This window comes from Xiphophorus hellerii, chromosome 3, assembly GCF_003331165.1.
Source record: "Xiphophorus hellerii strain 12219 chromosome 3, Xiphophorus_hellerii-4.1, whole genome shotgun sequence".
In the NCBI taxonomy this organism is placed as follows: Eukaryota; Metazoa; Chordata; class Actinopteri; order Cyprinodontiformes; family Poeciliidae; genus Xiphophorus; species Xiphophorus hellerii.
Genome location: NC_045674.1, coordinates 22,917,136 through 22,943,363, shown reverse-complemented (window position 1 = coordinate 22,943,363; position 26,228 = coordinate 22,917,136). Strand labels below are relative to the sequence as shown.

The following is a 26,228-nucleotide window of genomic DNA, read 5'->3' as shown; positions in this document are numbered from 1 at the left end:
TTTCGGCCAAGCCAACCAAGAAGATTTCAGCACAGATTACCTTATAACCTTTCAGTAAATCTCTGTATCTAAATAATTTTCAGTGCCTTATTTATTGCACCAGCAATACTTCATTTTTTATTTATTTATTTTTTGCTTTTGCCTCTATTTAAATCATTCTTTTTTGTTTGTTTGTTTGTTGTGTTTGTCTTTTTTCTGGCAACCTTTCAATGTTTACTTACAGTTCTTTGGCTTCCACATTTCCTCCTTTATCTTTTCTCTATCATATACTGGTGGACTTTTGAATCTGAAAGTCTTCAGCTCTGGGGAGTCTCTTAAAGTCTGTAATGAAAAGAATTATGCTTTTATCCTTTTTTATATCATATTTTATGTAAACGCATAACTTTTAAAAGTTCCAGTAAGTCTAACATTGCAAAAGTGAGAAATATATTTATTCTTTCACAAGTTTGAAAAAATAAAATGAAATAAATGGCCGGCTGCAGTACCTTTACTTCTTATGTCAACTCCTTGAATCTCCACTTTCTCTGATCTTTTGTCCTTTCTTTCTTTGTGTATAACAAAAAATAAACTCTGCCTACTTTGTCTGTGAGGATGGTAAGTATAACCAAGTTCTATCTTTTCTTATTTTCATTAGGCCAATCTTGCGGTGCAAGAAAATCGCTTGGCCTTGGCCAATGTGGACCTGGAAAAAGCTCAGGCTGAGCTGGATGCCAAGCAGGCAGAGCTGGACGTGGTGCAGGCGGAGTATGAGAAGGCCATGATGGAGAAACAGGTCAACATTTTATTGACTCCTTAAACACACAATATATTTATACTACATTTTCAAATGTGTTAATGGGAAATTGCGATGAAACTACTTTTTATATATATATTTTTGATGCTCTGTAAAATATTTTGATTTTGTTGATAAACTAACACAACTAAAAGTAGCACACAATTGTAAAGTGGAGGGTAAATAATGAGAAAAATCTCTAAGAAAAAATCTATAAAATGTCCCATTTGAAATGTTCCACCAGTTATGTAGAGTGTACACCGTGTTCCAAGTTATTATGCAAATTGGATTAAAGGGTCATAAAGATAACATTTTTTGTTGTGCTATTAAATTTATAGATGGTATTATGTGTCAGGGCTCTTTGAATCACTATAATTAATTTCAGAGAGCTGGGTTGATTAGTTTGTCTGGTGAGCTCAATTAAAGGAAACTATTGCAGTATAAAACGAATTTTACTGAACAAAGCTCCCCATGAGAACAGTATTTATTTAAAAAATAAAAAACTCAAAATGCATTGTTCCAAATTATTATGCACAGCAGATTTTCTAATAGAATTGTATGGTGTCTTTGTGCTTGTGTTGACTGTAATGTTAAAGACTATTCAAAAGGTCTTTCAAAATGCAGCTAGAAAACATGGGATGAGCTTCAGCTGAAATAGAGAATGACTCAGTCGTAGTCACCCGAAGCCCAGTTTTGTGTATTTATATTATCAGAACTGTCTGTCCTCTGATGAAAAACAGCATGTAAACAGAAAATCGTGTGCATCATGATTGTCTGATTAGGAAAACTGCAAAGCCAGAGTCTTCTTTTATAATTCTGTGATTAAAGCAGAGAGCTGTTCTTCTCCAGAGACCAACAGTGAGAATCATGGGTATACTGCAGGTGAAAGGGACTAAGATACTCAGAAGCAGTTTTGTTTTATGTGCTACTAATCTGATCTGTATTGAAGTGTAATTGCTGCTTCTCTCAGAACAGTGTCGTTATGGTGTTTGAGCAGCAAATGAAAAGCTAATTCTGCTAAATGATTCAAAAATCGCCTCTATACAAGATGTGATTGTTCTTACATGGGACAGGTTATTTAAGCTTTTAGATTAAATGAAACAGATAAATTGAACGCAATTGTACATCATCTGCTTATTTCCAGAAATAACCCGGCTTGCACTGGGATCCTTGATTCTTTATTAAACAGACAGACAGGCAACATTTACAGCTAGCGGCAGAATGATGCTTTTTTTTTTTTTTCTAAGAAAAATCTCCTTGTCCACGATGCATACAGTTCATCCAACTAAAAAAAAAGTAGTTGGATGAAAACACAGTTGAACAGACAAAGATGGACAGACTCATGAACAAGCCAAGCTGACTTGTTTGTTGGCCCATTTACCTCCAGACTTTGCTGGAGGATGCTGAGCGTTGCAGACACAAGATGCAGACAGCGTCCAGTCTCATCAGTGGCCTCGCTGGTGAGAAGGAGAGGTGGACAGAACAGAGCAAAGAGTTTGCTGCCCAAACCAAACGCCTTGTGGGTAGGTTACGTTGTATGTATGATTTAACTCTTTATATTATAGAAACAATATTTCTGCAATACAAAATATATTTTATCTCATAACATGTAGGGTTTTGTGTATCAGAAGAGATTTCAGAATTGTGCAGTAATTTTCTATTCAAGCCAGACGTTGGAAAAAAAAAAAACTAAAACCATTAATTTCTTCATCTTTATTTTCTGATGCTGTTTACTTTTTTCAGGTATTGAAAACATATTTGCTATCATCACTTTGGTGTCTTTCAGGTGATGTCCTTCTGGCCACAGCTTTCCTCTCATATTCTGGTCCCTTTAATCAGGAGTTTCGTAATCTTCTTCTGAGTGACTGGCAGCGAGAGCTGAAGCAGCGTTGCATCCCGTTTGCCAAAGGCCTCAATCTGGCTGAGCTTCTAATTGATGCACCCACTGTTAGTGAATGGAACCTGCAGGTTAGTCAAGGATCTGGCTAAAGACCACCTAAATGGTTTGTTGTTGAAGACTAGGGATTATTTCTTTACAACAAAAAATCACTAAGAAAATCTCCTTGTGTTTCTGATAAGGATGCAGCTACAAACCTGCGAAACACAGTTTTGAGCTGCATTTTGCACCTACAAGATACAACTACAAAACTGCAGCTGTACAGCAACACATTTATGTGTTTGATGCATAAATATTTGAAGGTTCTAAATAGTCTGTTTTTTTGTAAGATTAAGTGGAACACCTTATAAATAGCAGCAGGAATAAGCTTCACCTTTCTTTGTTACAGGGCCTTCCCAGTGATGACCTGTCCATTCAAAATGGCATAATTGTGACCAAAGCTGCTCGATTCCCTCTGCTTATTGACCCACAGACACAGGGAAAAATCTGGATTAAAAACAAAGAAGCTAGAAATGAGTTGCAGGTTTGGTTGACCATCATCTTCTTATTTATCTAATCCACTTTGAGTTGATCTTTATCTGGCAACATACAAGAGATATTTGAAAATGTTGGAATCATTTATGCGTATATATCAGCATTTTAACTTTGAGTTTAAAATGGTGAGTTTGCTCTCTTCTGTAACAGGCATTGCAGGTTAGGAAAAAAATTTGTGTCAGATTTTGTGTTTGAGATATTCTGTTTACTTTTAGCTCTCTGATATCCAGCATGGACAGCGCATTTGAAAAAGTATTTCTGTAGGCATTATGAGCTCAGACAAGGTCATGCACCTGTTAGAGGCAATATCTGAGCAGCATGAATGCATTCTGAAAGCACATTATGAGTGTTTTCAAGACGCAGGACTTAACCATAAGTTTTCAAACCATCTTGCATTGAACATCATCCAACCAAAAGTGTTACTATCAGCTTTCCTTAAGATATTTTTTAAAAGAAGCAATACATAATGACTTTTCTAGGTTTTTTGTATTTATGATGAGAATCTTAGAAAAATCCAGTTTGATTACTGCTGATAATAATTCAGGCTACATTATAGAATTCCATATTTTCTTTTGTGTGAACATGTGTAATTCACAATTTACCAATGTTTTTTTTTTGTTGTTGACTCTTTTAATTTCAGATTACGTCACTAAACCATAAGTACTTTAAAAATCATCTTGAAGACAGTTTGTCTCTTGGTCGCCCCCTGCTGATTGAAGATGTTGGGGAGGAGTTGGACCCTGCCCTTGACAACGTTCTTGAGAAAAACTTTATTAAAACTGGCTCCACTTACAAGGTTATAGAAAATTATTTTGTTTAATTAATATCTGTTTTCGTCATGTTTTTTTTTTCTGTATTATTAAAAGACCTTTTCCTGCTTAGTCAAGACATAATATCACACTACAGATACATCTGGTCATGCTAACTAACACACCTGTATCTACACAAAAAGGTTAAAGCAATGCATGGATGCTTGCTCAATAAAACCACACAGCATAAACTCCTCTAGATGGAGATGTAGAGTGCACAAAGTGTGCAGAAATAATAGCTCATTCTTTCTTTTTCCCTTCATTTGTTTCAAAATCAGGACATTTGCCTCCTAAGAAAACATTTTCTATTATTGATAAACGATTTTGAATCTGGGATTAATATGTGCATACAGTCTAAAGATGCACCACCCAGTCCTTCATATCTCAGAATGTCTCAACAAATATCACGTCTCAGATGAAGGCCAAGGAGTATAAAGAAGTGGATAGATTTTTTATGTATGCTTCTCTTTTTTTGTACCCATAATAAATATGCTCATTGCTAAACTCAGTATTTGCTCACAAAACAATTTATTAATACCTGCATTGGAAATGGTTTTGTTGCAGCAGCATACTTCAATCTAAACATGCTGCACAATAAAATGTGAATCACAATAGACAAAATGTACAAAGTATACATTTATATGAGCTAGAGGCAAACACTGTATGTGCCACTTAATTATAGTGTTTGTGTAGGTATGTTATGCAGCAGAATTAAAGCCTGGTGTTTTCTCTGGATTCTACCAAATGGTTTTAGCAGCTGTGAAATGTAAAAAAACACACTTCAGTACCTTTTCAAAATAATCCACGCTTTATACCTTGTGCCTTTTTTTGTCATATAAATACAATGTTAAAGGCTATATACTGTATATGGCATAATTATATATATATACAGTACAGACCAAAAGTTTGGACACACCTTTTAATTCAATGAGTTTTCTTTATTTTCATGACTATTGACATTGTAGATTCACACTGAAGGCATCAAAACTATGAATAACACATGTGGAAATATGCACTAAACAAAAAAGTGTAAAACAACTGAAAATACCCCTTATATTCTAGTTTCTTCAAAGTAGCAACCTTTTGCTGTGATTACTGCTTTGCACACACTCTGCATTTTCTTGATGAGCTTCAAGAGGTAGTCACCTGAAATGATTTTCACTTCATAGGTGTGCCCTGTCAGGTTAATAAGTGGGATTTCTTGCCTTATAAATAGTCATGAAAATAAAGAAAACCCATTGAATTAGAAAGGTGTGTCCAAACTTTTGGTCTGTACTGTATATATATATATATATATATATAATTTTTAAGAAAACACACTAAATTTTTCTATGCTGAACCCGTCACACATATCTTAGTTGTTAAAAAAGCTGAAAATTATCTCTTAATTTTTTAGGAATTTACTATTAGGTCTTTGTGCTTTGTACTGAAACAACTTCCTTTTTCCAGTTGCTATGCAATGTTCAAGCCATATATTTTCTACTTTAAAATTGGAGGTTATTGTTTGAATTCTTTTTTTATTATTTTTTTTAAATTTTATTTGCAAGCATAAAAGCTTTGATTAATCTGTAAAATGTGTCATTACTTTGAGAGGAATTATAGTGACCACACAGTTTGACTGTAAGTAAAATCTTCTTAATTACATAACTGTGTATCTATTTTATCATACATCATATACAAGGTCATGTTATAAATATTACTGCAGTCAGCTTGCAAACATTTTCCCTGGTACTCGCCATCAGATGCATCACAAAACATGCTCTGACAACAGGGATACTCCTCAAACATAACAATCAACCAGAAGTCTCTTTCAGACTATTTCTATTAATATCCTGCTTTGAGGAAGAAGTGAAGGTGTCTACGCTTGACAGCTTCAGGAACAGACATACAGATGGATAATTAGATGATATACTGCCATGAGTAATTAAGTGTCGATCAGAGGCAATGCAATCTTGCACCCATGCAGGTACACATATTTATGTGCACAAATACACACGGGGAATATTTCAGAGTAGCTCTATCTACCTAGGGCTTATTGAAGCTCTCAAAAAGTATGCGCAATCCATTTAACGCCATTCTCCAAATAATTGATTTTCAGGAAGTTATTTGGCCTCTTTCTTGACTTTTTTTCTACAGTTCAGTGTTATTTTTTTAATTAGGGTTTAATGAGAGGATTTTGTTACTCGGGCAAAAAAAAAAATTGCATACAAATATTACACTTATTTGACAGACCAACAGAAGTCTTTTTTGTGTATACATCCACCCGCTTTACACATCTAGAATAATGCAGAAGCAAAGTCAGACCGGATGAAAAGTAAACAAATTTAGGCCTGAATTTTAAGTGGGCCATTCCAACACTCATCCGTTGTTACGCTTGTGGTTTGATACATTTTAATGTTTATGATGCTTTTATGCTAATAGGTAATATGTTCACAGGTGAAAGTTGGGGACAAAGAAGTGGATGTGATGAAAGGATTCAGGCTTTATATGACCACCAAGCTCCCTAACCCAGCTTACACTCCTGAAATCAGCGCTCGCACCTCCATCATTGACTTCACTGTTACCATGAAGGGGCTTGAGGACCAGTTACTGGGTCGTGTCATTCTCACTGAAAAACAGGTATACCTTCAGTCAAAAAGACGGTAATTTTACCTGCCATATGTACAATTTAATGACTTAATTAAGCAATATTATATATAAAATAATTAAATCTCACTCCTACAGATTTGAAGCGGTTTGTATCGATACTTGTAGGCTTTTAACACCTCTCTTATTGTGTGACATAACTCATGAGTTACAAAACAGAGTAAAGAAACTCCCAGTCACTGGTACAATGGTTGCCCATATGTATCAGGATAAAATCTGCTAACAAAGACACACACATATAAAGTGTCAGGAACTTGAGCCATTCACACTGAGCAATATAATAGCTCACTGTAAATACACCAGTGCAAAGGGCTCATTAATTGTTCGTCTGAAAAGACTGGCACTGCTGCAGAAAAGCAATTTTCTCACCGGTAAGCCTAATGGGCGATCATGAAATGAAAGATTCATGGAAGATGTGAAGAATAGCATGCTATCTCCAATATGCGCCAAATATGGATATAACGATAATGAAAGAGCTGAGGCTGCTATTCCAGATTGAAAAACCGGCATCTTTTTTTTCGAGCTTATGGGGGTACAGAGGGCTAGAATTATTGTTTTCAGTATTTGGATTTTTCATTGATAATAAGGCTACTTTATAAATGTACCCACAAACATTAGGAGCATAGGGAAACAAAAACTAGCCCTAGCATAAAACCAAGTTTAAATGAGAAACTCGTCATTATTTTTTCTCTATATTTTAAAGTTGTAAGAAATTGTTGATCTGCTGCAGACAATGGCAAATATTTATATAACACAGTAACTTGGTGAACAAACTGTCAAACCTCTTTCTGCCTCTTTTCAAATTAAATAACAGTCGATAAATTAAGCCTGACAAAAGATTATTTGCAACTCCAGAAGGTACTTGTACTTGAACTCAGATCTCTGGATTGAAAGCCCAGAGTTCTAAACAATATGTCATAGAAACCTGTTGGCAGATCACACAAGTTAAACCCTCTTGTTGGCCTACAACAACCTTTGATAAACATAACTTGGGCAAAAAACTGTTTTTGGCTGGTTTCAAACTAGAGACCTTTTGCATGTTAAGCAAACGACAATAGAGAAAACAATCTTCTACTGTTGGTTCATGAGAGCGGGTCCAAAATTTGTCAAAGGATAATTTCAGTGATGGGCTGTAGACAATGCCAAATATCAGTACTACAGAGAATGCTATAAGGCATGTGATTCTCTCACAGAGCACAGTAACTTAGATTAATAACTATTTTTGCCTGATTTCAAGTTAGAATCTATAAATAAAAACGGAGAAATCCGATTGTATGGAAAATGTTGCTTTGTGCACATTTTTAGGTACAAATCCAGAAGGTTCTTCTGAAAGTATAACTTAAGTTTACCTGAAAGAAACAATTGCGTCCCTTGTTCCTGCTAGCATTTGCCACGTAACAGTATTAATTATTAACAGCGACAACGACACAAGCTGCATGTACAGTTGCAAGTGAGAGTCTGCTGTTTCTTTTTATGACCATTTCCATAGCAATACAGTAGAAACCAGATGATCATATTGACAGACTGGAAAATAACCACCTTCAATCCAGATAACAAAACTGTGAAACCCATATTATAATTCCGTGGTGCACGCCTAAATTAAAACCTAAAGCAGTAATGAAAGAACTGTGGAATAACTCTATCTTTTGGTTAGTTGGTCACCATAGAGACTAAACAGATTTTTGACCAAGGAGTTATAGGGATGTTTTTGAATCAAAAACAAAACTTATGGCTAGTTAAATCAAGGACTGCATAGATTTGTACTCCTTTTTTAGTATGACCCAAAAATTCAGTAAATATGGTTATTTGCACCGTTTCTGGGTCACATTTACTGCATTTCTTTAAAAACAGGTTTTGAGGATAAAAAAACACGTTTGTTTTACCTTGTTGGTTTGAAACAGGATTCTAGGTGAATTATAGATAGATGATTCTGAAAAGTATCTGTCACTAAATGTAACTGAACTCCATTATCATGTTGTCTTAGATGTTGGCACATTAACAGACTGTAAAGACTATAAAATTATGAAGAAAAACTTTTAGACAGACACAGCTTTTTAAAATTATGTGACTTGATATTTGTGCACTGCACTTTGAAGCCTAGACTCCTTGAGTTGACTTCTATTTGTTCCTCATCCTATTGAGTCTGACTTTCTGACCATATTCATTTTCACGAATCTAAAACAGTTTCATAAAAACTTCAGGGTGAATATAAGTGACTGTTTATTTAAACCAGATGAGTGCAGATTTTTGGGTTGAATTTTATGTGTAGTATTTGTTTTGTTATACTTATAACTCATTACTGCACACATCATCAATTCATTATGTTTGAATTGCTCATTTCTGAACATTGGCATTCATCTTCAACCATCAAAATTAGTTTTCGTTTAATCTGTGCCCTCAGATGCAGTGGAAAGGGTTTTAAACAAACATCAGTGGTGAGAACTTGTGACTGATATTACCTTGTTGAACGATGTGTTTTAAATAGAATGTGAAAGTCTGAAAACTAATGATCTCTCTACTAAGAAGTTGGCTTAGATAACAGCATGAATTCAAAATGAGATTTACTTTGATCTTGTCCACATTAAGCGTAAATTGTCAACTTAGAATACCCCGCCGTCTAAAATACGTTTACTTTTGTCAGATTCATCTTCTTCATGAAGCTCTTTGATTTTAGTGGCCCTATGCTGTGTTTTTTTTACAGTCACAGATTTATACTTTATATCTACATGTCCCTGTTTGCTGTGTTTTCTGACTCCAGGAAATGGAGAAGGAGAGGACTGACCTTTTGGAAGATGTAACCTATAACAAGAGAAAAATGAAGGAACTTGAGGACAACCTCTTGTACAGACTAACTAGCACACAGGTAAAAATATGTTTCAAACTTTATTTTATGGCTATATATATAGTATATGCATAAAGTAGGAGCACCGCTTTTCGAAAACATTAGATGATTAGATGCAAATGTTGAAAAAATAAGAGTGGTGGGAACACTTAGTTTGTTTATTATTATTTGATCAGATTCACATTTTGATTTCTGATAATATTGTAGGGTTAAAAGATTTTCATTTAGAAAACATCTGAAACAGTTTTGTTTTCTTACGTTTTTTGGGGTTTTTTTAGGGTTCACTGGTGGATGATGAGAGCCTGATTCTCGTTCTCAACAACACAAAGCAAACAGCCGAGGAAGTCACTCAGAAGCTGCAGATTGCTGCTGAGACTGAAGTTCAGATAAATGCTGCTAGGGAGGAATACCGACCCGGTAGGCTTTGAGATAGAATTTTTATTTATTTATTTCTTTAGACAGGCTGCAGTATGTTTCTAAAGTCAAAGGCAAGAATGGATACATACAGTATATCTATATCTTTAGCTTTTTTATTTCAACTCAGACTCTTAACAAATCTAGTGCAAAAGTATTTTGTATTCACTTACATTGTCTACTTTACAAACACAAATTTAAATATGATGTATTGTTATTTCTGAAATAGAAGAACACCAAGTAGAACCTATTTTTTTTACAGAAAAAGATTTGATAACTGTATTTTGCATTTGTTTTCACAACAATGTAGTGTATATGTCCTCAGTAGAATAGAGTGCAACCAACAGAAATCTCATAATTAGTAACAGAAGTCCATATTGTGTGTAATATAATCTCAGTATAAATACAGCTGTTCTTGAAGAGCTTTCTTCGAAAACATTAGTGAAAAAACAGCATAAAGAAAACCAAGTAAAGCGCCGGACAAGTCAAGTTTCAATTATTTATTGAACATTTATTGGTCAGACAGTAGATAATTACAGATGTTGTATGTCGTTTCCTTTCTTTCTGATGTTTTGTTCTCTTGTCTGCTTTCTGTGTGATTTTAGTGGCCACTAGGGGCAGCATCCTGTATTTCCTTATTACTGAGATGAGTATGGTAAATATCATGTACCAGACATCTTTGAGGCAGTTCCTTGGACTTTTTGACCTTTCTCTTGCTAGGTGAGAAATATTGGCATTTATGATGTCCCAGTATAATACAACAACAGTACAGAATTTGCTTCACCCCATAGAATCATATTATTTTTATTAACACTGTCAATTAAACCTTTTAGCCCAGATTGTTTAGAATATTAAGTCAACTATTGTAGCCACTTCACAATTGTATATGACGTGAAGTTCTCATCAGAAATAACAATCACATTTGTCATTTTCATATTGTTTATACTTGGTACTAAATTTGTAATTTGTTTCATTTCAATACAATAAAAAAAACATAATATTCCCAAGGAGAAATAAGGTTAACCCAGAGATTGGCCAGAGATTTCTGAGCTTGGATATTTTACTTCGATGTATGAAGCCTCACGGGTTACACTGTGCATTAAGTTGGTACAGACTACAGTCCTATTTAATTTAGAGAAAAATGTACTGTTTAGCAGTTAAACAATTAAGCTTGGGGCTTAAACTAACGTTCAAAACTAACATTTGTGTTGTAATTTTCTACCGGAACAGGTCCTCAAAAAGTCCTATTACCATCAAACGGATTGCGAGCATCATAGAGTTCATGACCTTTGAGGTGCACCACTACGCAGCACGGGGCCTGTACGAAGAACACAAGTTTCTTTTTACTTTGCTGTTGACTTTGAAGATCGACATGCAAAGCAACAAAATGAAACATGAGGAGTTCCACACACTCATTAAAGGTACGATAACTTTTCATCCAACATCACTGTCATTCAATGTAAAGTTCTCCTTACCTTTACCTCTGACCTGTGAGTTTCCTGATCTTCATAAAGATCACTAATGTGGTTGTTCACTGATGTTTTTGAACTAACCTCAGAAGTCTTTACAAAACAGATGTATTTTTATATTGTTTAGTAATGAGTTCAGTTAATAAGGAATTTGGTTGCAGTGGATTTTATTAAGCGATATCATAGGAAAGGGGGCTTCATGGTTTTATTTTTTTTAGTTTTAAAAAGTATTTAAAGTTTTGAAACACTACATACTTTCTTCCACTAAACAATTCTGTAGTATTTTGTGTTGGTCTATTGCATAAAATATGTGAAAAGGTGTTAAAATAGTTGTGTAAAGCACAAGTTATGTAGCCTAACTGTTTTAAATTCAAATGTTGAAAACAACAAAAAAGTAAGTAGAAAAAGAGTAATTTTCTCATGTTTTAGAGAAGTTTTTCTAGTATTAAGATATAAGTTGTTTGATTATATTTCTTTAAGTACTTGTAGCAGCTAGTTGAATTTCTTACACGCAGCACTTTTCACTGCAGGAGTAAAAGTCCGTAGCGTTACCAGCAGATTCAGAACAGCTACATGCATGCTACATGCTGCTACATGCATGCAGCTATACCATCTGTCAACTGTGACATGCTGACTACAGTACTCTTGACTTTTTTTGTAATTACATGTACAGTACATTAATTGAAATGTAGAAAAAAAAGGTATATGATATGCATTTTTGCTTTGTAAAATGTTGCTTAGACAAAACTCAACGTTATCCTGAAAACACACATGTGTGTGTGTTCATTTGTGTGTTTTTGCATCGTACAGGCGGTGCGTCTCTGGACCTAAAAGCCTGCCCTCAGAAACCAGCCAAGTGGATCCTGGACATGACTTGGCTCAACCTCGTGGAGCTCAGGAAACTCTGGCAGTTCTCCGACATACTGGATCAGGTTCACATATTGCACATCTCAATCAGTGTAGGCATGCATCTTTAGCTGAGAAAGATTTACCCAAGTACTTTTATCTACCAAGTCTCCCTCAGTAAGGAAGTTTCATCTGTTCATCACACACACTCTGATGCGTTTGTGGTCTCTGGGTGCTTATTAAATATTTTTCACAGCTCTTCTTTGCGCCACTAAGCATGTCAATATCATCCTCATCATGGCTCACTTCATCCTTTCTTTTACACATGGGCTCTCAGAGACTCGTGATTGACTGTCACTCACACCCAAATGCACAAACCCTTGAGTGTAACTGACAGCCTGGTGGCTCCCATGGTGGGAAAAACCAACGTTGTGTGAAATGAGCTTAGTTTGGTTAAATTTTCAATCAATTACTTTTGGCTGGGCAGATGTACATGTACATGCCGGCATGATGTGTGTTTGGCTGACTGTGTATTTGCAAGTAATTCACATGAGCATTTTATTCCGCATGCCTGTTAATAAGGAGAGGTGGTGTTGAACTTTTTAGTTTATTCAAATCAGTTTTTCAAGGAGGACATGAAAAAAACCCCAGAAGTTTAGAGTTTCAGCTGTTGGAAGGGCACACTGTCCTCAAGCATACGTAAACTTCTCAGTCTTATAAATTTATAATGAAGAAAGCTAATATTACTTGAAAATATGCTCATCATATGAACAAACAGCAGATAAAGCATATTTTTGTTGTTTCAAAAAAATTGTGTTTTCTATTTCCAATATTCTCATATGTAAATAAACGGTTAAAGAAAAAGATTATGATGATTATGAGTATTATTATTTTTGCCTTTTTACCTTACCAAAGTAACACCATATTCATATCTAACAAAAACAGAGTAAACTTAAAGCTCCCTTCCTCTCAGGTTCATGATTAATTTATTTCTGAGGCCTCTGATTGCTGAGATGAGCATGCTTCAGTCAGCCTGCCCCAGGGCAGCTGTGGCTATGATGCAGTAGCTTACCACCATCAGCTTGTGAATGTGTGACTGAATGCAGCGTAAGGCACTTTGATGTCCTCTGGACTTAATAAATCTCTATGCAAGTACAGGCCATATAGGCACTCAGTGTCTTTGCCTGCGAAATATACTCAGTGTAAGATGTACCTCAGTGCAATAGCCCGATGTCTACATTTCTTCCAGATAAGTCGTAACGAGAAGCAGTGGAAGTCGTGGTTTGATAAGGAAGCCCCAGAGGAGGAGGTGGTTCCGAACTCCTATGATCAGTCTCTCGATTGCTTTAGGCGACTGCTCCTGATACGATGCTGGTGTCCCGACAGGACCATCGCGCAGGTAAAGAAAACACATTTTTGTATTCTTAGAGTAATTATATAGAGTTAAGTCAAAAACTGAGTGTAAAGTCAGCCTGTTAACAATTATACTATGAAATACTGTAAATAAGATGCCAGAGAAAGTGATGAAGGAACTGGAAGTTACTGTTCTGCTTGAGTCCCACACAAATCCATATCCACCACCATTCATACACCAGGTTATTGAGTAAAAGAGTTTTTCAGAAAAAAATAAAGTCTGTTAAGTAGTTTTTAGAAAACAAACCGTGGACTAAAAAAATGATCTGCAAAACATCAAACCAAAAACCCTCCACATATTTTCCTAATATTAACCCTGGATAGAAAATGTATTTCCTTTTCTTCTACTTTTGGTAGGAGTTCAACAACTCTTTGCATTTCTTGCATTTATAACCAGTAAATAAACATCCACTTTACACCATTTGATTCCTCCTCTCTTTCTTAGGCTCGTAAATACATAACTAATGCAATGGGGGAGAAGTACACCGAAGGGGTGATTCTTGACCTGGAGAAGATGTGGGAGGAATCAGATCCACGGACACCGCTTATCTGCTTCCTTTCAATGGGATCAGACCCTACTGACTCCATCACTGCACTGGGGAAGAAGCTCAAGATTGAGACCAGATACGTGTCTATGGGACAAGGACAAGAGGTCCATGCTCGGAAGCTTCTGCAGCAGACCATGGCTAATGTGAGTCCAGGCTCTGAGGTGGCTGCTGTTGGTACTGTAATTAATTTTCCGAAATAGCCTGGAAAAGTTTAGAATTTCAATCAAGCAATTTACAAGTCCAGATAGATGTGGAAAAGACAACGGTGAGGAGAAATATCAGTATTTTAGATCTTGTTGCCTGTTCCATTCTTTTAAAGTTGCATCCATCTATTTCCCTGTGTATCCACTCCCTTCAAAACTGTAAACTCACTATGAACACAACAGTTATAGTTTAAAAATGGCCGACAAAGGGATTGAACCCTGACCTGAAATTTTATCCTCAACTCGTCACAGTGTTTGATGGTTACCGGTTGTTGTGATTATTCACAGGGTGGGTGGGCCTTGCTCCAGAACTGTCATCTGGGTCTAGACTTCATGGATGAACTAATGGACACCGTGACAGAAACAGACTTTGTCAATGACAGCTTTCGCCTTTGGATGACCACAGAGGCTCACAAGCACTTCCCCATCACTCTTCTTCAGATGTCTGTCAAGTTCACCAACGAACCACCGCAGGGCCTGAAGGCTGGGCTTAAGAGGACCTATGGAGGTGGGCTTCAGTGTATTTTAATTTGCAGTAACAAAGTCATTTGAATTGATCTGTGGAAAATAGAGGACAGACTGTATGGACTCAAGCTACACGAAGTCTTGTACTGAAATGCCTTTGCTTGCAAACACAGGCAAGCAAAAGTATATGTATTTTCAAATAGAAAAACTGTCAATAGGGGTATAATGAAATGATTGAAACACAAAAGTGTCGTATTATTCTTGATGTGTCCGTTTATAAAGATCTGAGTAGTGGGTGGATGCATGCATATAGATACTGTAGATCCAGACTCTTACTGTGTCCTAGGGGAAGGACAACAGATGAAGAGATGGAAATTCACAAGAAACATATGCTTGTTGCTTAAATCAGAGACTTTACACCCAAGTGCCACAAGCATTGGGGGAAGGTTTATGAGACCTTAGACGAGCTGAAACATGTACTTTGTGTTTTTATTCAAAACCCAGAAGGGTAAAAAGAATATTTAATATGCACAAGAGAACTGCCTGTTCCTAGTTCATATTGAAAAGGATGAAGGGCAACTAAGAATCTATGTGTGCTTGTCTTTAGCTCCTAAATCCTGCTAGAGACCAAGTCTGTTTCATTTGCAAATTCACAAAAGTGCATTTGACACATATTTTGATCCCAAAATTATAGCTGTATGAAATGAAAAATTGCATTTAAAGTTGCTTCACTGTTATTTGTTTCTCTGAATATCAATCTTTTTCAGTTGAAAAATATGTGTATGTATATTCAACTCCCAACATATTTTGGAACTGGGTGTTGACGTATTGATCCCCGTGTCTTTTAACAGGAATAAACCAGGACCTTTTGGATGTCAGTAACATGGTGCAGTGGAAGCCAATGCTGTATGCTGTGGCGTTTCTCCACAGTACCGTACAAGAGCGGAGGAAGTTTGGCCCTCTAGGATGGAACATCCCCTACGAGTTCAACCAAGCAGACTTTAACGCCACTGTCCAGTTTGTTCAAAACCACCTGGATGACGTGGACATCAAAAAGGTCAGTGGAGTTTACGTAGGGTGAAGCTATTGCTGCACATAAACATTTGCACACATGACTAGCAGAAATCCCAGCTTGGATATATGAAAGTAAACAGCAAAGCCTCTGATCAAAAGATACATATTTATGATTAACGTTTCTTAGCTGAGAAGTGTGTTATTTCACTTGTACTTAGGAAGTGGAAGCTTCTAATTGCATGACTAGTCAAAGGAAATGCTTCATCTGAATTGCAAAAAAGCACTTACACTACACTTTATCATAACCTTCACATATTTCATTCTGCAGCAGATATCAAAGGTCTACTTCCCTGTTTCAATGCTGTTTTAGTGACTTATAAAAAGATTATGATAAATTACTACAAAACCATTTCCACTTTTACTCTGATCTACAGTATGCTGCATGCTTAAAAAAATCTAATTCTGTAAGGAGACGACATGTAAACAACTCAAACAAAGCTCCAGCTTAACGGTGTGCAAATGTATCCACTTAAACTGAAACTTTGTTGAAAAACTCTTTGATTCAATTTTAGCTTTTTTCTCAAGCCCACATCATCATAGGTATAGTAGATCTAAATTAACCTGAAATAAAGGTCAGCTTTTCTAGTGGGATTTTCTTTAAGTTTGCTATTTGCCTCCTTTATCTGAAGCCATAACTTGCAGAAAGATTACACCCAAGCTTTACACTGAAAGAAATCCCCAACACCCATACAAGTAAAAATGGGAGTTTAACCCAAATTGACAAAGGTTAAAGCTTCACAATGACTTACTCAGAATCCAGAAAAACATCTACTTCTGACTGTCTTGGAAAAATCTTCTTAAGGCAGATCTTGGCAAATGATACCAAGATGTGGGATACTGATAGACTTGCCAAACAAGACATGAGTGTTGATGTTCAAACAAAAAGTAGTTCTTTTTTTCACTTCAAGCAACCAAAATTGTGCTGTCTTTTGTTTTTTTTATTATTTTTTGAAAGAATATTTGTTTCTCATTTTTAATTTGAAATGTATGTTACATCTTCTCAGGGTGTATCATGGAGCACAGTACAGTACATGATCGGAGAGATCCAATACGGCGGCCGAGTGACTGACGACTTCGACAAACGCCTCCTGAACACCTTTGCCAGGGTTTGGTTCAGTGAGGAAATGTTTGGACCCACCTTTAACTTCTACAAGGGATACAACATCCCAAAATGCTCCAGTGTTGACCAGTATCTCAGTTACATCCAGGTAATGCTAAAAAAACACAGATGATGGTGGTGTGTGACTGAAAACGTTTCTACAAAATGTTATTTTCAGTCTGTGATGGCAAACACATTGTGGACGATTATGTTCTTCTCCCTTTTCTGATATAATCACTCAAGTGGATTATGTCACATTAAATAACTGTGTAATTGTATGCACATATGACAAGATGCATGTCTTTGTGTGAAACAAAGCAGCTTTAAAGCTTATTTTATTTAACCTAGCTTCATTGTCATATATGCTGAAGACTGAAAGACTCTGAAATGCTCTACTGTGTTCTCTCGTACACATAAACACAACCGTGGAGAAACCATATAGATACGACATCTAAAAACACAAACTTAATTCCAACTTTTCTGTCTCCCAGAAGAGCACAAGAGCATTACCACTAAATTCAAGGTACAAACGGAAGGGATTACCATTTGCATTGTCATTTCTACATTTTACCCTAATTGTAAGTAAATCTGTTGTTGCAGCATTAGACAAAGCTTGCAGGTCAGACCCCGGTTTTCCCTGAGATTTATTTTAGGCGTCTGAATGAAAGCTGAATCAGCGAGGACACCTCTTTAAATCATTAAGTTATTTGTCGTATGAGGCCAGCTGGAAAATTGGTATTGATTGCTCCTGTCAGACAGAACAGAGTCAGTACATCCCTTCAGATCAGTGAAGAAAAGCATCGTAGTGTCACATATTATAATAAGGAAAGTAGTGAAGAAGGAAAATAAATAAGGCAGTAAAGATGCAACAAAGTTTGTAGGAACTTGGTTAATCTAAGACTAATTTCTGGGTAAAAGAACAAAAGGAGTCGCAGAGTGCCAGCCTGTAGAGTGCATGTTTCTTTTTCTACAGGCACTTGGATGGTATGGCTGCGCATCACCACAGAGCCACAGCTTGGTTGGGTGCCAACTGAACACATTTGACTGTTTGTAGGAAGCTGGGGGAGAGATCTTGTCACTTCAACAGCCTCTCTTCCAAGTTGGTCAGAGACACTCACCATTTTGCAGGAGGGATAGCGTGACTGACCCATGTCTTATACTGTCTGAATCCTCACTGGAGGGGGACAGAAAGCAGCTTGTGACACCATGTGTTGCTGAGATCATGCTCAGTGTCTGCAGCTTGTTGTTTGTGTGAACCTCGGGATAAAAAGAAGGGGAGGAGATATAAAAAAAATTTTTTATATAAAAGGCAAAAAGAAAACAAAACAATATAGTGTGAATTTGTTCTGGGTCGACAGGTGCAGTATGTATTGGCACACAATCAGATGCTGATTCTGGGTTCCTCACTCGATAGGACACTCGAATGCTATCTATTAAATCTTAAAGAGAAAAAAGCTTAAGGGAATTTAGTTACTTAATTAAACTCCATTCCTATATTTCAGGGTCTTCCAGCCTACGACACGCCTCAGGTGTTTGGGCTCCACCCGAATGCAGACATAACCTTTCAGAGTAAACAGGCGAAAGATGTGCTGGACGCCATCCTCAGCATTCAGCCAAAAGACAGCTCATCGGGAGGAGGGGAGACCAGAGAGGCGGCGGTGTCCAGACTGGCTGACGACATGCTGGAGAAACTGCCTCCTGACTATGTACCTTTTGAAGTATGTTTGTGTGCTCTGTGAACAGCCCGAGGCAAATGATTGAGGTTAGGCACGGTTGTTCACAGTTCCTCTCACCATGGAAGCTGGGCTGAGTGTCTCTCGTGGTGCCAGGCAGAGGCAGGGAGGGATGCTGTGAATACGGCTGGATCCCAGCTTTATTTTGAGGTTCCTCTCCTTTTCTGTCATGAAAAGGTGAGGAGAGATTATGACTCCCAAGCGAGGTGCAAAGCTTCGCTGTCGCTTACCAACACACCATGTCTCTCGCACTTTCAGGATCTTGCTTGCACGGAGAAGAGGTACACAAGGAGAAAAAAAAATACTGAGCCAGTCTGGTGTTGACAACCTGAAGAAATATCATGTTTTTTTTGTTTTTTTTAATTGAAGGAGATAAACGTGTAAAGTTCAGAGAGATGCAGAAGTGTTAAGAGAAATATCTTTATCTGTGAGAGCAGATTTTTAATGGAAATCACAAATTGCCAAAAATTATTTTGCTTTCTTGTTTCACAGATAAACGTTATATCTTCCCATGAACCTTAGATCTTTTTTTATACTTATCCATTCGATGCAGTCACTCTCAAAAGCTTTCATACGCCTTGAAAACTTCTAATGGTATCTCATTACAACCAAAAGCTCAATACATTTTATCGGATTTTATGCAAGACTGAACTTTGAAGTGGAAGGAAAATTGTATGGGTTTTAACATTAACAAGTAAAAATCTGAAAAGTATAGTGTGTATTTATATCTAGCCCTTCTGAATCAGTTGTTTAGGAGATCCACCTTTCTCTGCATTTACAGTCGCAAGTTATTTTCATGACATATCTACCAACCTTGCACATCTCAACTACAATTAATAGCCATTCCTCTGAAGTGCATTTGTAAAGATCAAATCTTAAGTCTTGTCACAGATTTTAAACTAAGATTACGTGTGAACCTTTTGTCATTCTTCTTGTTTTGTCTTTGACTCTCATTTTAAATCAGGTGAGAGAGCGTCTTCAGAAAATGGGGCCCTTTCAGCCCATGAACATCTTCCTCCGCCAGGAGATTGATCGAATGCAGCGGATCATAGCTCTGGTCCGGCACACTCTGGTGGACCTCAAGCTGGCAATCGACGGCACCATCATCATGAGCGAGAACCTGCGGGACGCCCTGGACTGCATGTATGATGCTCGCATTCCTGCACGCTGGATGAAGGTCTGTGTTCCCCGAGTACAAACCAACAACGCTGAACCTTAAACTGTTAATCATTTGAACATTTTTAAAATTTAAAAGGCATACATAAGGATTTTATGTTTCCTTTCTTTACTGTGTTTTCACTGTCATGACCAAACTGAATGTGGAAGAAAATGGATTAGAATATCGCAGAATGATGATGTAACGTATGAAATGCTCAATTTAAAATGCCGCCATAAGTTGCTGTAACAGAAGCATCGTCATCATCCATATATGGTAGTAACTTCCTGTTGTTATGACTCAAGTCATTTTCTCATTCGAAGCTGGTTTTAAAATGACTAATTTACTTTAAAGAACAACACACATCTATTGGGATTCATTCATGTTTTGTTTTATAATTTAGATTCTCCCACTCTACAAAATTATGACAATATTTTCTGAGAACATTGGGTACTGTATAAAGAGAGCAGCAAGTCAAGTTTATTTGTATGGCAGATTCAGCAACAAGCCAGTGTAGAGAATTATCCGTTCTCCATGCTGAGTTCTTGATGTATGGGGTTAAAGAAGAGTCAGTGAGTTAAATTCATGAATTCCATTTATTAATACCAAAGTACAGCTGGTCCATTTCTCAGGCCACTTTTAGGAGTTAGCAAGACAAAATGGCATCCAAGAACAGTTTGTGCTCTGCTTTGTTAGCCTCTATCTAAGCTACGCCCTAAAAGAGGGCGTTCCCTAGTGTGTCATTTCCTCTAAACATAGCTCTCATTTGCAATTCCTAACATGTCATTTCCTTTAGATTTAGCTTAGCAACTAGCTAACAGAGATAGAAGGAAAACACAGGATTATTTATTCTCAACCCCAATTAATCTCATCAGTCCTACTCTTTCTCCTTTCAACTCATGATTAAGCCACTTTATTATGCTTATTATTGATGCTTTGAAAATAGAGTATTTTAGGCTTCAGTTCCTTCCTAGCTGAGAGTTTTTCTTCTCGAAGTCGTTTTGTTTCGCTTACTCGGTCGCCATTTCTTTCTGCTCCACCCTGTTTAGGTGTTCAATATATCACCGGAATATGTTGATTATGTTGTTGCCCGTGTTTGTTTTCCTTGTAGGCATCGTGGGCCTCCAGCACCCTGGGGTTCTGGTTCACAGAGCTGCTTGAGCGGAACCGCCAGTTTCAGGCTTGGATCTTTGAGGGCCGGCCCAAATGCTTCTGGATGACAGGCTTCTTCAACCCGCAGGGCTTCCTGACAGCGATGAGACAGGTACACATGGCACCAGGCAGCCCACCTATTTACCCTCTGCCAGGGAGGAGACCAGATGGCGCACAGAGGGAGAGGCGGGCACACATTCGCAATGACACACATGAGTAAACATATGTGCAGCTACACACACAAACACTGATAAGCAAGTATGAACTCCAATTTGTCTTAATGTGTGGCAAATGAATGCAGCAGAGAAATAATTTCAATGGTTAACTCTGCTTGAACCGCATTAAAACTCCTGCCTCCTGTTGTTATGGGATTACTGTCTTTTTTTCCCAATACGGTTAATCAGGTTTACAATTCTTCATGCAAGATTCAGATTAGAAATTATATTTCAGCACAGCATGAAAAAACAAACAAAAAAAGATTAAATACAAAGCAATGAAAATGAAAAATACTGAATGAGAAATGTTACCATTACAGACATTAAACATTGGTTTTCGAGCAAGTTTCCTTTAACTTTCTCAGTTTATTATTGTAACAGTTTCAAGTCTCTGACAAAGGTTGCATTAAAATGCAACTTTGTCAGACATGAAATGACATTTTCTTGCGAAAAATGTAGGAATACAAATTGAGATTTACTAAAATCTTATTTTGGATTTCTGCTACATTACATTTAGTAATTTACAATTACTAAATTTAATTGATTTTTAGAGAAGGTGGCTGAGCTTACCAACTGCTGCTCTGGAAGAAAGCAACATTTTTGATCAATGTATTTCAGGTTTCCATAGAGCTCCTTTAACAAAAACAGCTCTTCTCTGTGTGACAAATGAAATGCTGACGGGAACTGATACAACTCGTAAGTTCACTCATCTCCAGCAGTTCCCTGAGGTCCTGTGACCAAAGCCTGTGGGTATGCCACAAACAAGGCTGAAAACTAAAGGTGATGGGGCTCTTACATCAATAGACTTTGGAACTCCCTTCCAGCAAACTTGAGATAGATGGACTGTGAACTTGTGTTTTTTTTTTGTTTTTGTTTTTTTCAAATGCAGCTAGAAAATATGAAAAGATCTAATAATTAATTTTCTCTTGCTTACTGTAAATTAATAAAGTATGCTAATGTGTGCTATAATCAGAGCTAATGATGATCTAACAAAGTGTTGCTGAATATTGTGTTCAGTAATTAAACCTGAGCACCAAAGGCAGGTCAAAGGCCAATTGAACATTTGATTTCTTTTTGACAGATGAGAAACAGAGTTCATATGCATTATGTATCACGACAATTATAGACACCCTCTTGTCTTCAGTCAGAGGCCTTGTCTAATTTGCTGTAATACAGACTGCTGCAGGAGCTCCTTCCTTCCCACACTCCGCATCATCAACTACAACTCTTTGAAGAACCTTGAATTAATGAGTTACATTTAATTTCCTTTTTAGATCAATAAAGTATTTTTTAAAATCAAATTGAATTTAGAAAATGCACTGTGCTACGTATATTATTATCAAAACCTGATTCAAGTTGGATACATGGAATTTATCGATTCCTTTAAAAGAACAACTACACATTTCACTGTTCAGGATAGTCTGATTGCTAATATTCTGTTCTGGCCAGAATAAGGAGCAATTAGCAGTTATATGGAAAAGCTTCAACCTTCATGTCTAGTTTTGGGCAAATAATTGTATGTTGAACACAGAGATATTCAGCTAACAAAATCAAATGATTTCCATTATGTCAAGTTTCACCTGCTTGTTTATTAACTAAAACGCAGAACTTTCAGTTGTGTTTTGAGAGCCGACGTCAATTTATTTATTTTTTAAAAAATTTTTCTTTAAGGGTTGCAGTGGGAGGAAGTTGAAATCATTTAGTATTTGTGTCAGGCTTCTGCGTCTGACTTTTGGTTTATTTTTCCTTCTGCACCAAAGAAAAACCCCAGCTCTTCAGAGACGGGAGTTATTGATGATGGAGCTGTCTGCATTTTACTGGGAGCAGATTTGTAGGACTAATGTGAACTCCTGAAAACAGCCACCTTTTCTGGCTTCTAGTTGATAAATTGGAGCTCTGAAAACACAAACTACATGAAAAGGCTGATCAGTTTACGTACAATATGTGATGAAAGTCGCAAAATTATTTTTCATATCTTATTTTTTTCGTTTCTTCCGAGATTACAGTGATTCCAACATACTTTATTTTTATGTCCTACTTTCAAAGCTTTACTGCTGCCCTTCCATCTGAATTGAATCAGTGCTTTAGCTGGAACATTAAGACCTTAACCTGCAGATTTGTTTCTTCATGCGCTCCCAGGAGATCACTCGCGCCAACAAAGGCTGGGCCCTGGACCGCATGGTGCTGTGCAACGAGGTAACCAAGTGGATGAAGGATGACATTACCCAGCCACCAGCAGAGGGAGTGTACGTTTACGGCCTCTACCTGGAGGGGGCCGGCTGGGACCGGCGCGGCTGCAAACTTGTCGACTCCAAGCCCAAAGTCCTCTTTGAGACGATGCCTGTGATCAGGATGTACGCCGAGAATAACGGTAAGGTTTCCAATTAAACGTCACTACAAAGAGGCGGGTCAGGCTGCAGGAGGGGGGGCAGAATTGATGCATAAGCCTTAATCCTGCCTACCATAAGAGCATCTTGAATTCTCCTCATGATGTTCATCCCACACAGTGACTGGATACATGCAGCCTTTAAATGTCAAGCAGACTTAATGTTGTTTATGATGTTGGGGGATACACTTCCAGCGGTTTGTGCCACAGTATTTGCTCAAGATAAGGCCAGGGTGCAGCAACATCTTACAGCCACTGAAAGATAAATAATTCTGATCATTCAGTGGTAAACTTTTTGCTCCTTGTTTTTACACTGACATCAGCTACCTTATCATTGTTACAGCAATCAAGCTGACTGTATGCAGTGCAGGAGGGGCTGTAAACCCATCGTTACAATGACATGAAATGTTGCCAGTAAGCTTACAAACTGAGGAGAAAATGAAGTCATTATTTTGGGAACATTTTACCCATTTTCCAAATAACATAAAATCAGTCTCAACATGATTGTCTTATAGCACTGCCATCATTATGTTGTGTATTTTGTGTTGTTGCTGAACCTAACTATAAAGTTCAATGTATCTTAGTGGTATTTGATTTGACTTGGATCTGAAATTTGACTTTAACAACTAATACAGCTGAATAGATAAATATGCTTTCATCTAAACATTTAACCGTAGCCTTGGTTACAGTAGCTTTAGGATTGCTGTGTTGTTGGAAGGTGAATCTCCACTCCAGTTTCCAATCTGCAGCTTTTTAAGGTTCTTCTAATGATTTAATATTATTTCAACCCCACAGCATGACTCCGTCATGCTCATGTTGCGCCATGGGCATGACGGTATGCTGAGCTTTATGCTGTATACAGTGGTTGTTTTTCTTCAGCGTTTTGCATGTAGGTCAAGTTCTATTTTGGGCTCTGCTGGCCAGACAACCTTTCCTCCAGCTGTTTTGCTTTGTTTCCTACATGGCTTAAGGGGAAGTGCAAAGGACTTCTCATGGCTTTCTTTTAGCCCTCTTCTTTTCAGTCTTTCAAAAAAGGCCAGATTTGGGGAATGCCCATTTAACAGTAGTCCTGGTAACAGATTCTTCCACCTGGGATGTGGATGTTTGAATTACCATGGGGCCCTTGGCTGTCTCTCTGATTAATGCTGTTTTTAACCGCTCTGTTAGTTTAGTGGATGCCCAAGACTCCACATATTTTTCCTTGACCTGTCTTGTGTGTACTTCTGTCTTTGTAAAATTATTTGTTCACTAATGTTCTCTAAGAAAACTCTTAAAAGGTCTTCACAGAAAAAAAGAAAGAACTCAAAACCATGGATCTTTTTTTCTTTCCTGTTCACAATTATGCCCCGTTTTGCCCTAATCCTTTACCGAAGATCTTGATGAAACAATTTCCTTGTTAATTTAGGTTTTAGAAATTGCACACAGGATTACATAACACAGAATGACCGAAAATGTTTTTGTAAATTTTCTCGCCAGTATATAAAAAAATAACTCGACAGTTTGTGTGCCAAGAAGCATCGAGATTAAAACAATACTTTATATCAACATTCATAAAGGTGTTTTACCTAAAAATATTCAGCCGTTTTGAAGCTTTTCCAGTTTGCTGAACTACTTAGCTTCGTCAGTCTGTAGCAGCTTAAGAAAGAGTTGATGAGGGACACTCAAGGCAACCTCTAACTTTTTTTTACATTATGACAAATAAGTAATGAAGCACAAACTTGCAGTCCAAAAAAGCAGTAAACAAACTGCTGCTGAAAAGGAAATAACTATGTTGTCCTAATTTGAGTTATCTTGTTGGTTAGTTTCATAAAAAACAGATGTGGTGTCAAACACAGCTGGATGTCTTTGGTGCAACACATCAGTTTCTGAAACTTCCACTTAAAATATCTTTAATTAAGAGAGAACGTTTTACCAGCTGCTGCTCCCTTTCCAGAAAACTGTTGAATTGCATTTTTTTTTTCTGCTCTGTGTTGCAGGTGTGAAGGATTCACGCCTCTATTCCTGTCCAATTTACAAGAAGCCGGTAAGGACAGACATAAATTACATCGCAGCTGTGGACCTGAAAACTTCCCTGCATCCAGAACACTGGATCCTCAGGGGCGTGGCTCTGCTCTGTGACGTTAAATGATTTATTTACGTAAACACGCAACATATCAACTTCATAAAACCAGTCACCTATAGAAACAAGACCCCGTGTCTCAATAGGATTAACCATAAATAATGAAGTGTAAAGTTTTTAGGCATTCAGTAGAAAAATGTTCTTCTAAAGTCCCTTTTAAGTTTGATTTTCTATTTAGAGATACATCATGTTGTTGGGAATTTTGTAGTAAGATGCCTTTAATATTAAAGATTTAGAAAAAATACATCAGGTCCTGATAGTTGTCCTATTTTAAATGACTCGAAATTGTTTAGTGCAGTAAGTATGTAGAGTTTGGATGTCACTTTCAAATAAAACCATGAGTGCATTAAATGTGGCACAAACGTTTACCTGCATTCAGCGTTTTCATAAAGGGAAAGGACTCAGTGTCGGCTACAGCTGTGGTGTTTGAGGATCA

General features: G+C 37.1%; 1 protein-coding gene across 1 annotated transcript in view; it reads left to right on the top strand.

The window, feature by feature from the left end:
* Window positions 1-26,160, top strand: part of dnah5 (dynein, axonemal, heavy chain 5) — an 88,880-nt gene extending 62,720 nt beyond the window's left edge. Inside the window, exons 67-87 of the mRNA XM_032558388.1 lie at window positions 635-772; window positions 2,160-2,295; window positions 2,559-2,740; window positions 3,058-3,192; window positions 3,844-3,999; window positions 6,449-6,631; window positions 9,417-9,521; window positions 9,779-9,917; window positions 10,520-10,634; window positions 11,145-11,335; window positions 12,194-12,315; window positions 13,479-13,628; window positions 14,088-14,333; window positions 14,682-14,901; window positions 15,710-15,915; window positions 16,937-17,140; window positions 18,534-18,749; window positions 19,729-19,941; window positions 21,032-21,184; window positions 23,427-23,658; window positions 25,650-26,160. Coding sequence (XP_032414279.1) covers window positions 635-772; window positions 2,160-2,295; window positions 2,559-2,740; window positions 3,058-3,192; window positions 3,844-3,999; window positions 6,449-6,631; window positions 9,417-9,521; window positions 9,779-9,917; window positions 10,520-10,634; window positions 11,145-11,335; window positions 12,194-12,315; window positions 13,479-13,628; window positions 14,088-14,333; window positions 14,682-14,901; window positions 15,710-15,915; window positions 16,937-17,140; window positions 18,534-18,749; window positions 19,729-19,941; window positions 21,032-21,184; window positions 23,427-23,658; window positions 25,650-25,801 — 3,594 coding nt within the window. The 3' untranslated portion in view covers window positions 25,802-26,160. The remainder of the gene's footprint in view (window positions 1-634; window positions 773-2,159; window positions 2,296-2,558; window positions 2,741-3,057; window positions 3,193-3,843; window positions 4,000-6,448; window positions 6,632-9,416; window positions 9,522-9,778; window positions 9,918-10,519; window positions 10,635-11,144; window positions 11,336-12,193; window positions 12,316-13,478; window positions 13,629-14,087; window positions 14,334-14,681; window positions 14,902-15,709; window positions 15,916-16,936; window positions 17,141-18,533; window positions 18,750-19,728; window positions 19,942-21,031; window positions 21,185-23,426; window positions 23,659-25,649) is intronic.
* Window positions 26,161-26,228: the final 68 nt, after the last annotated feature.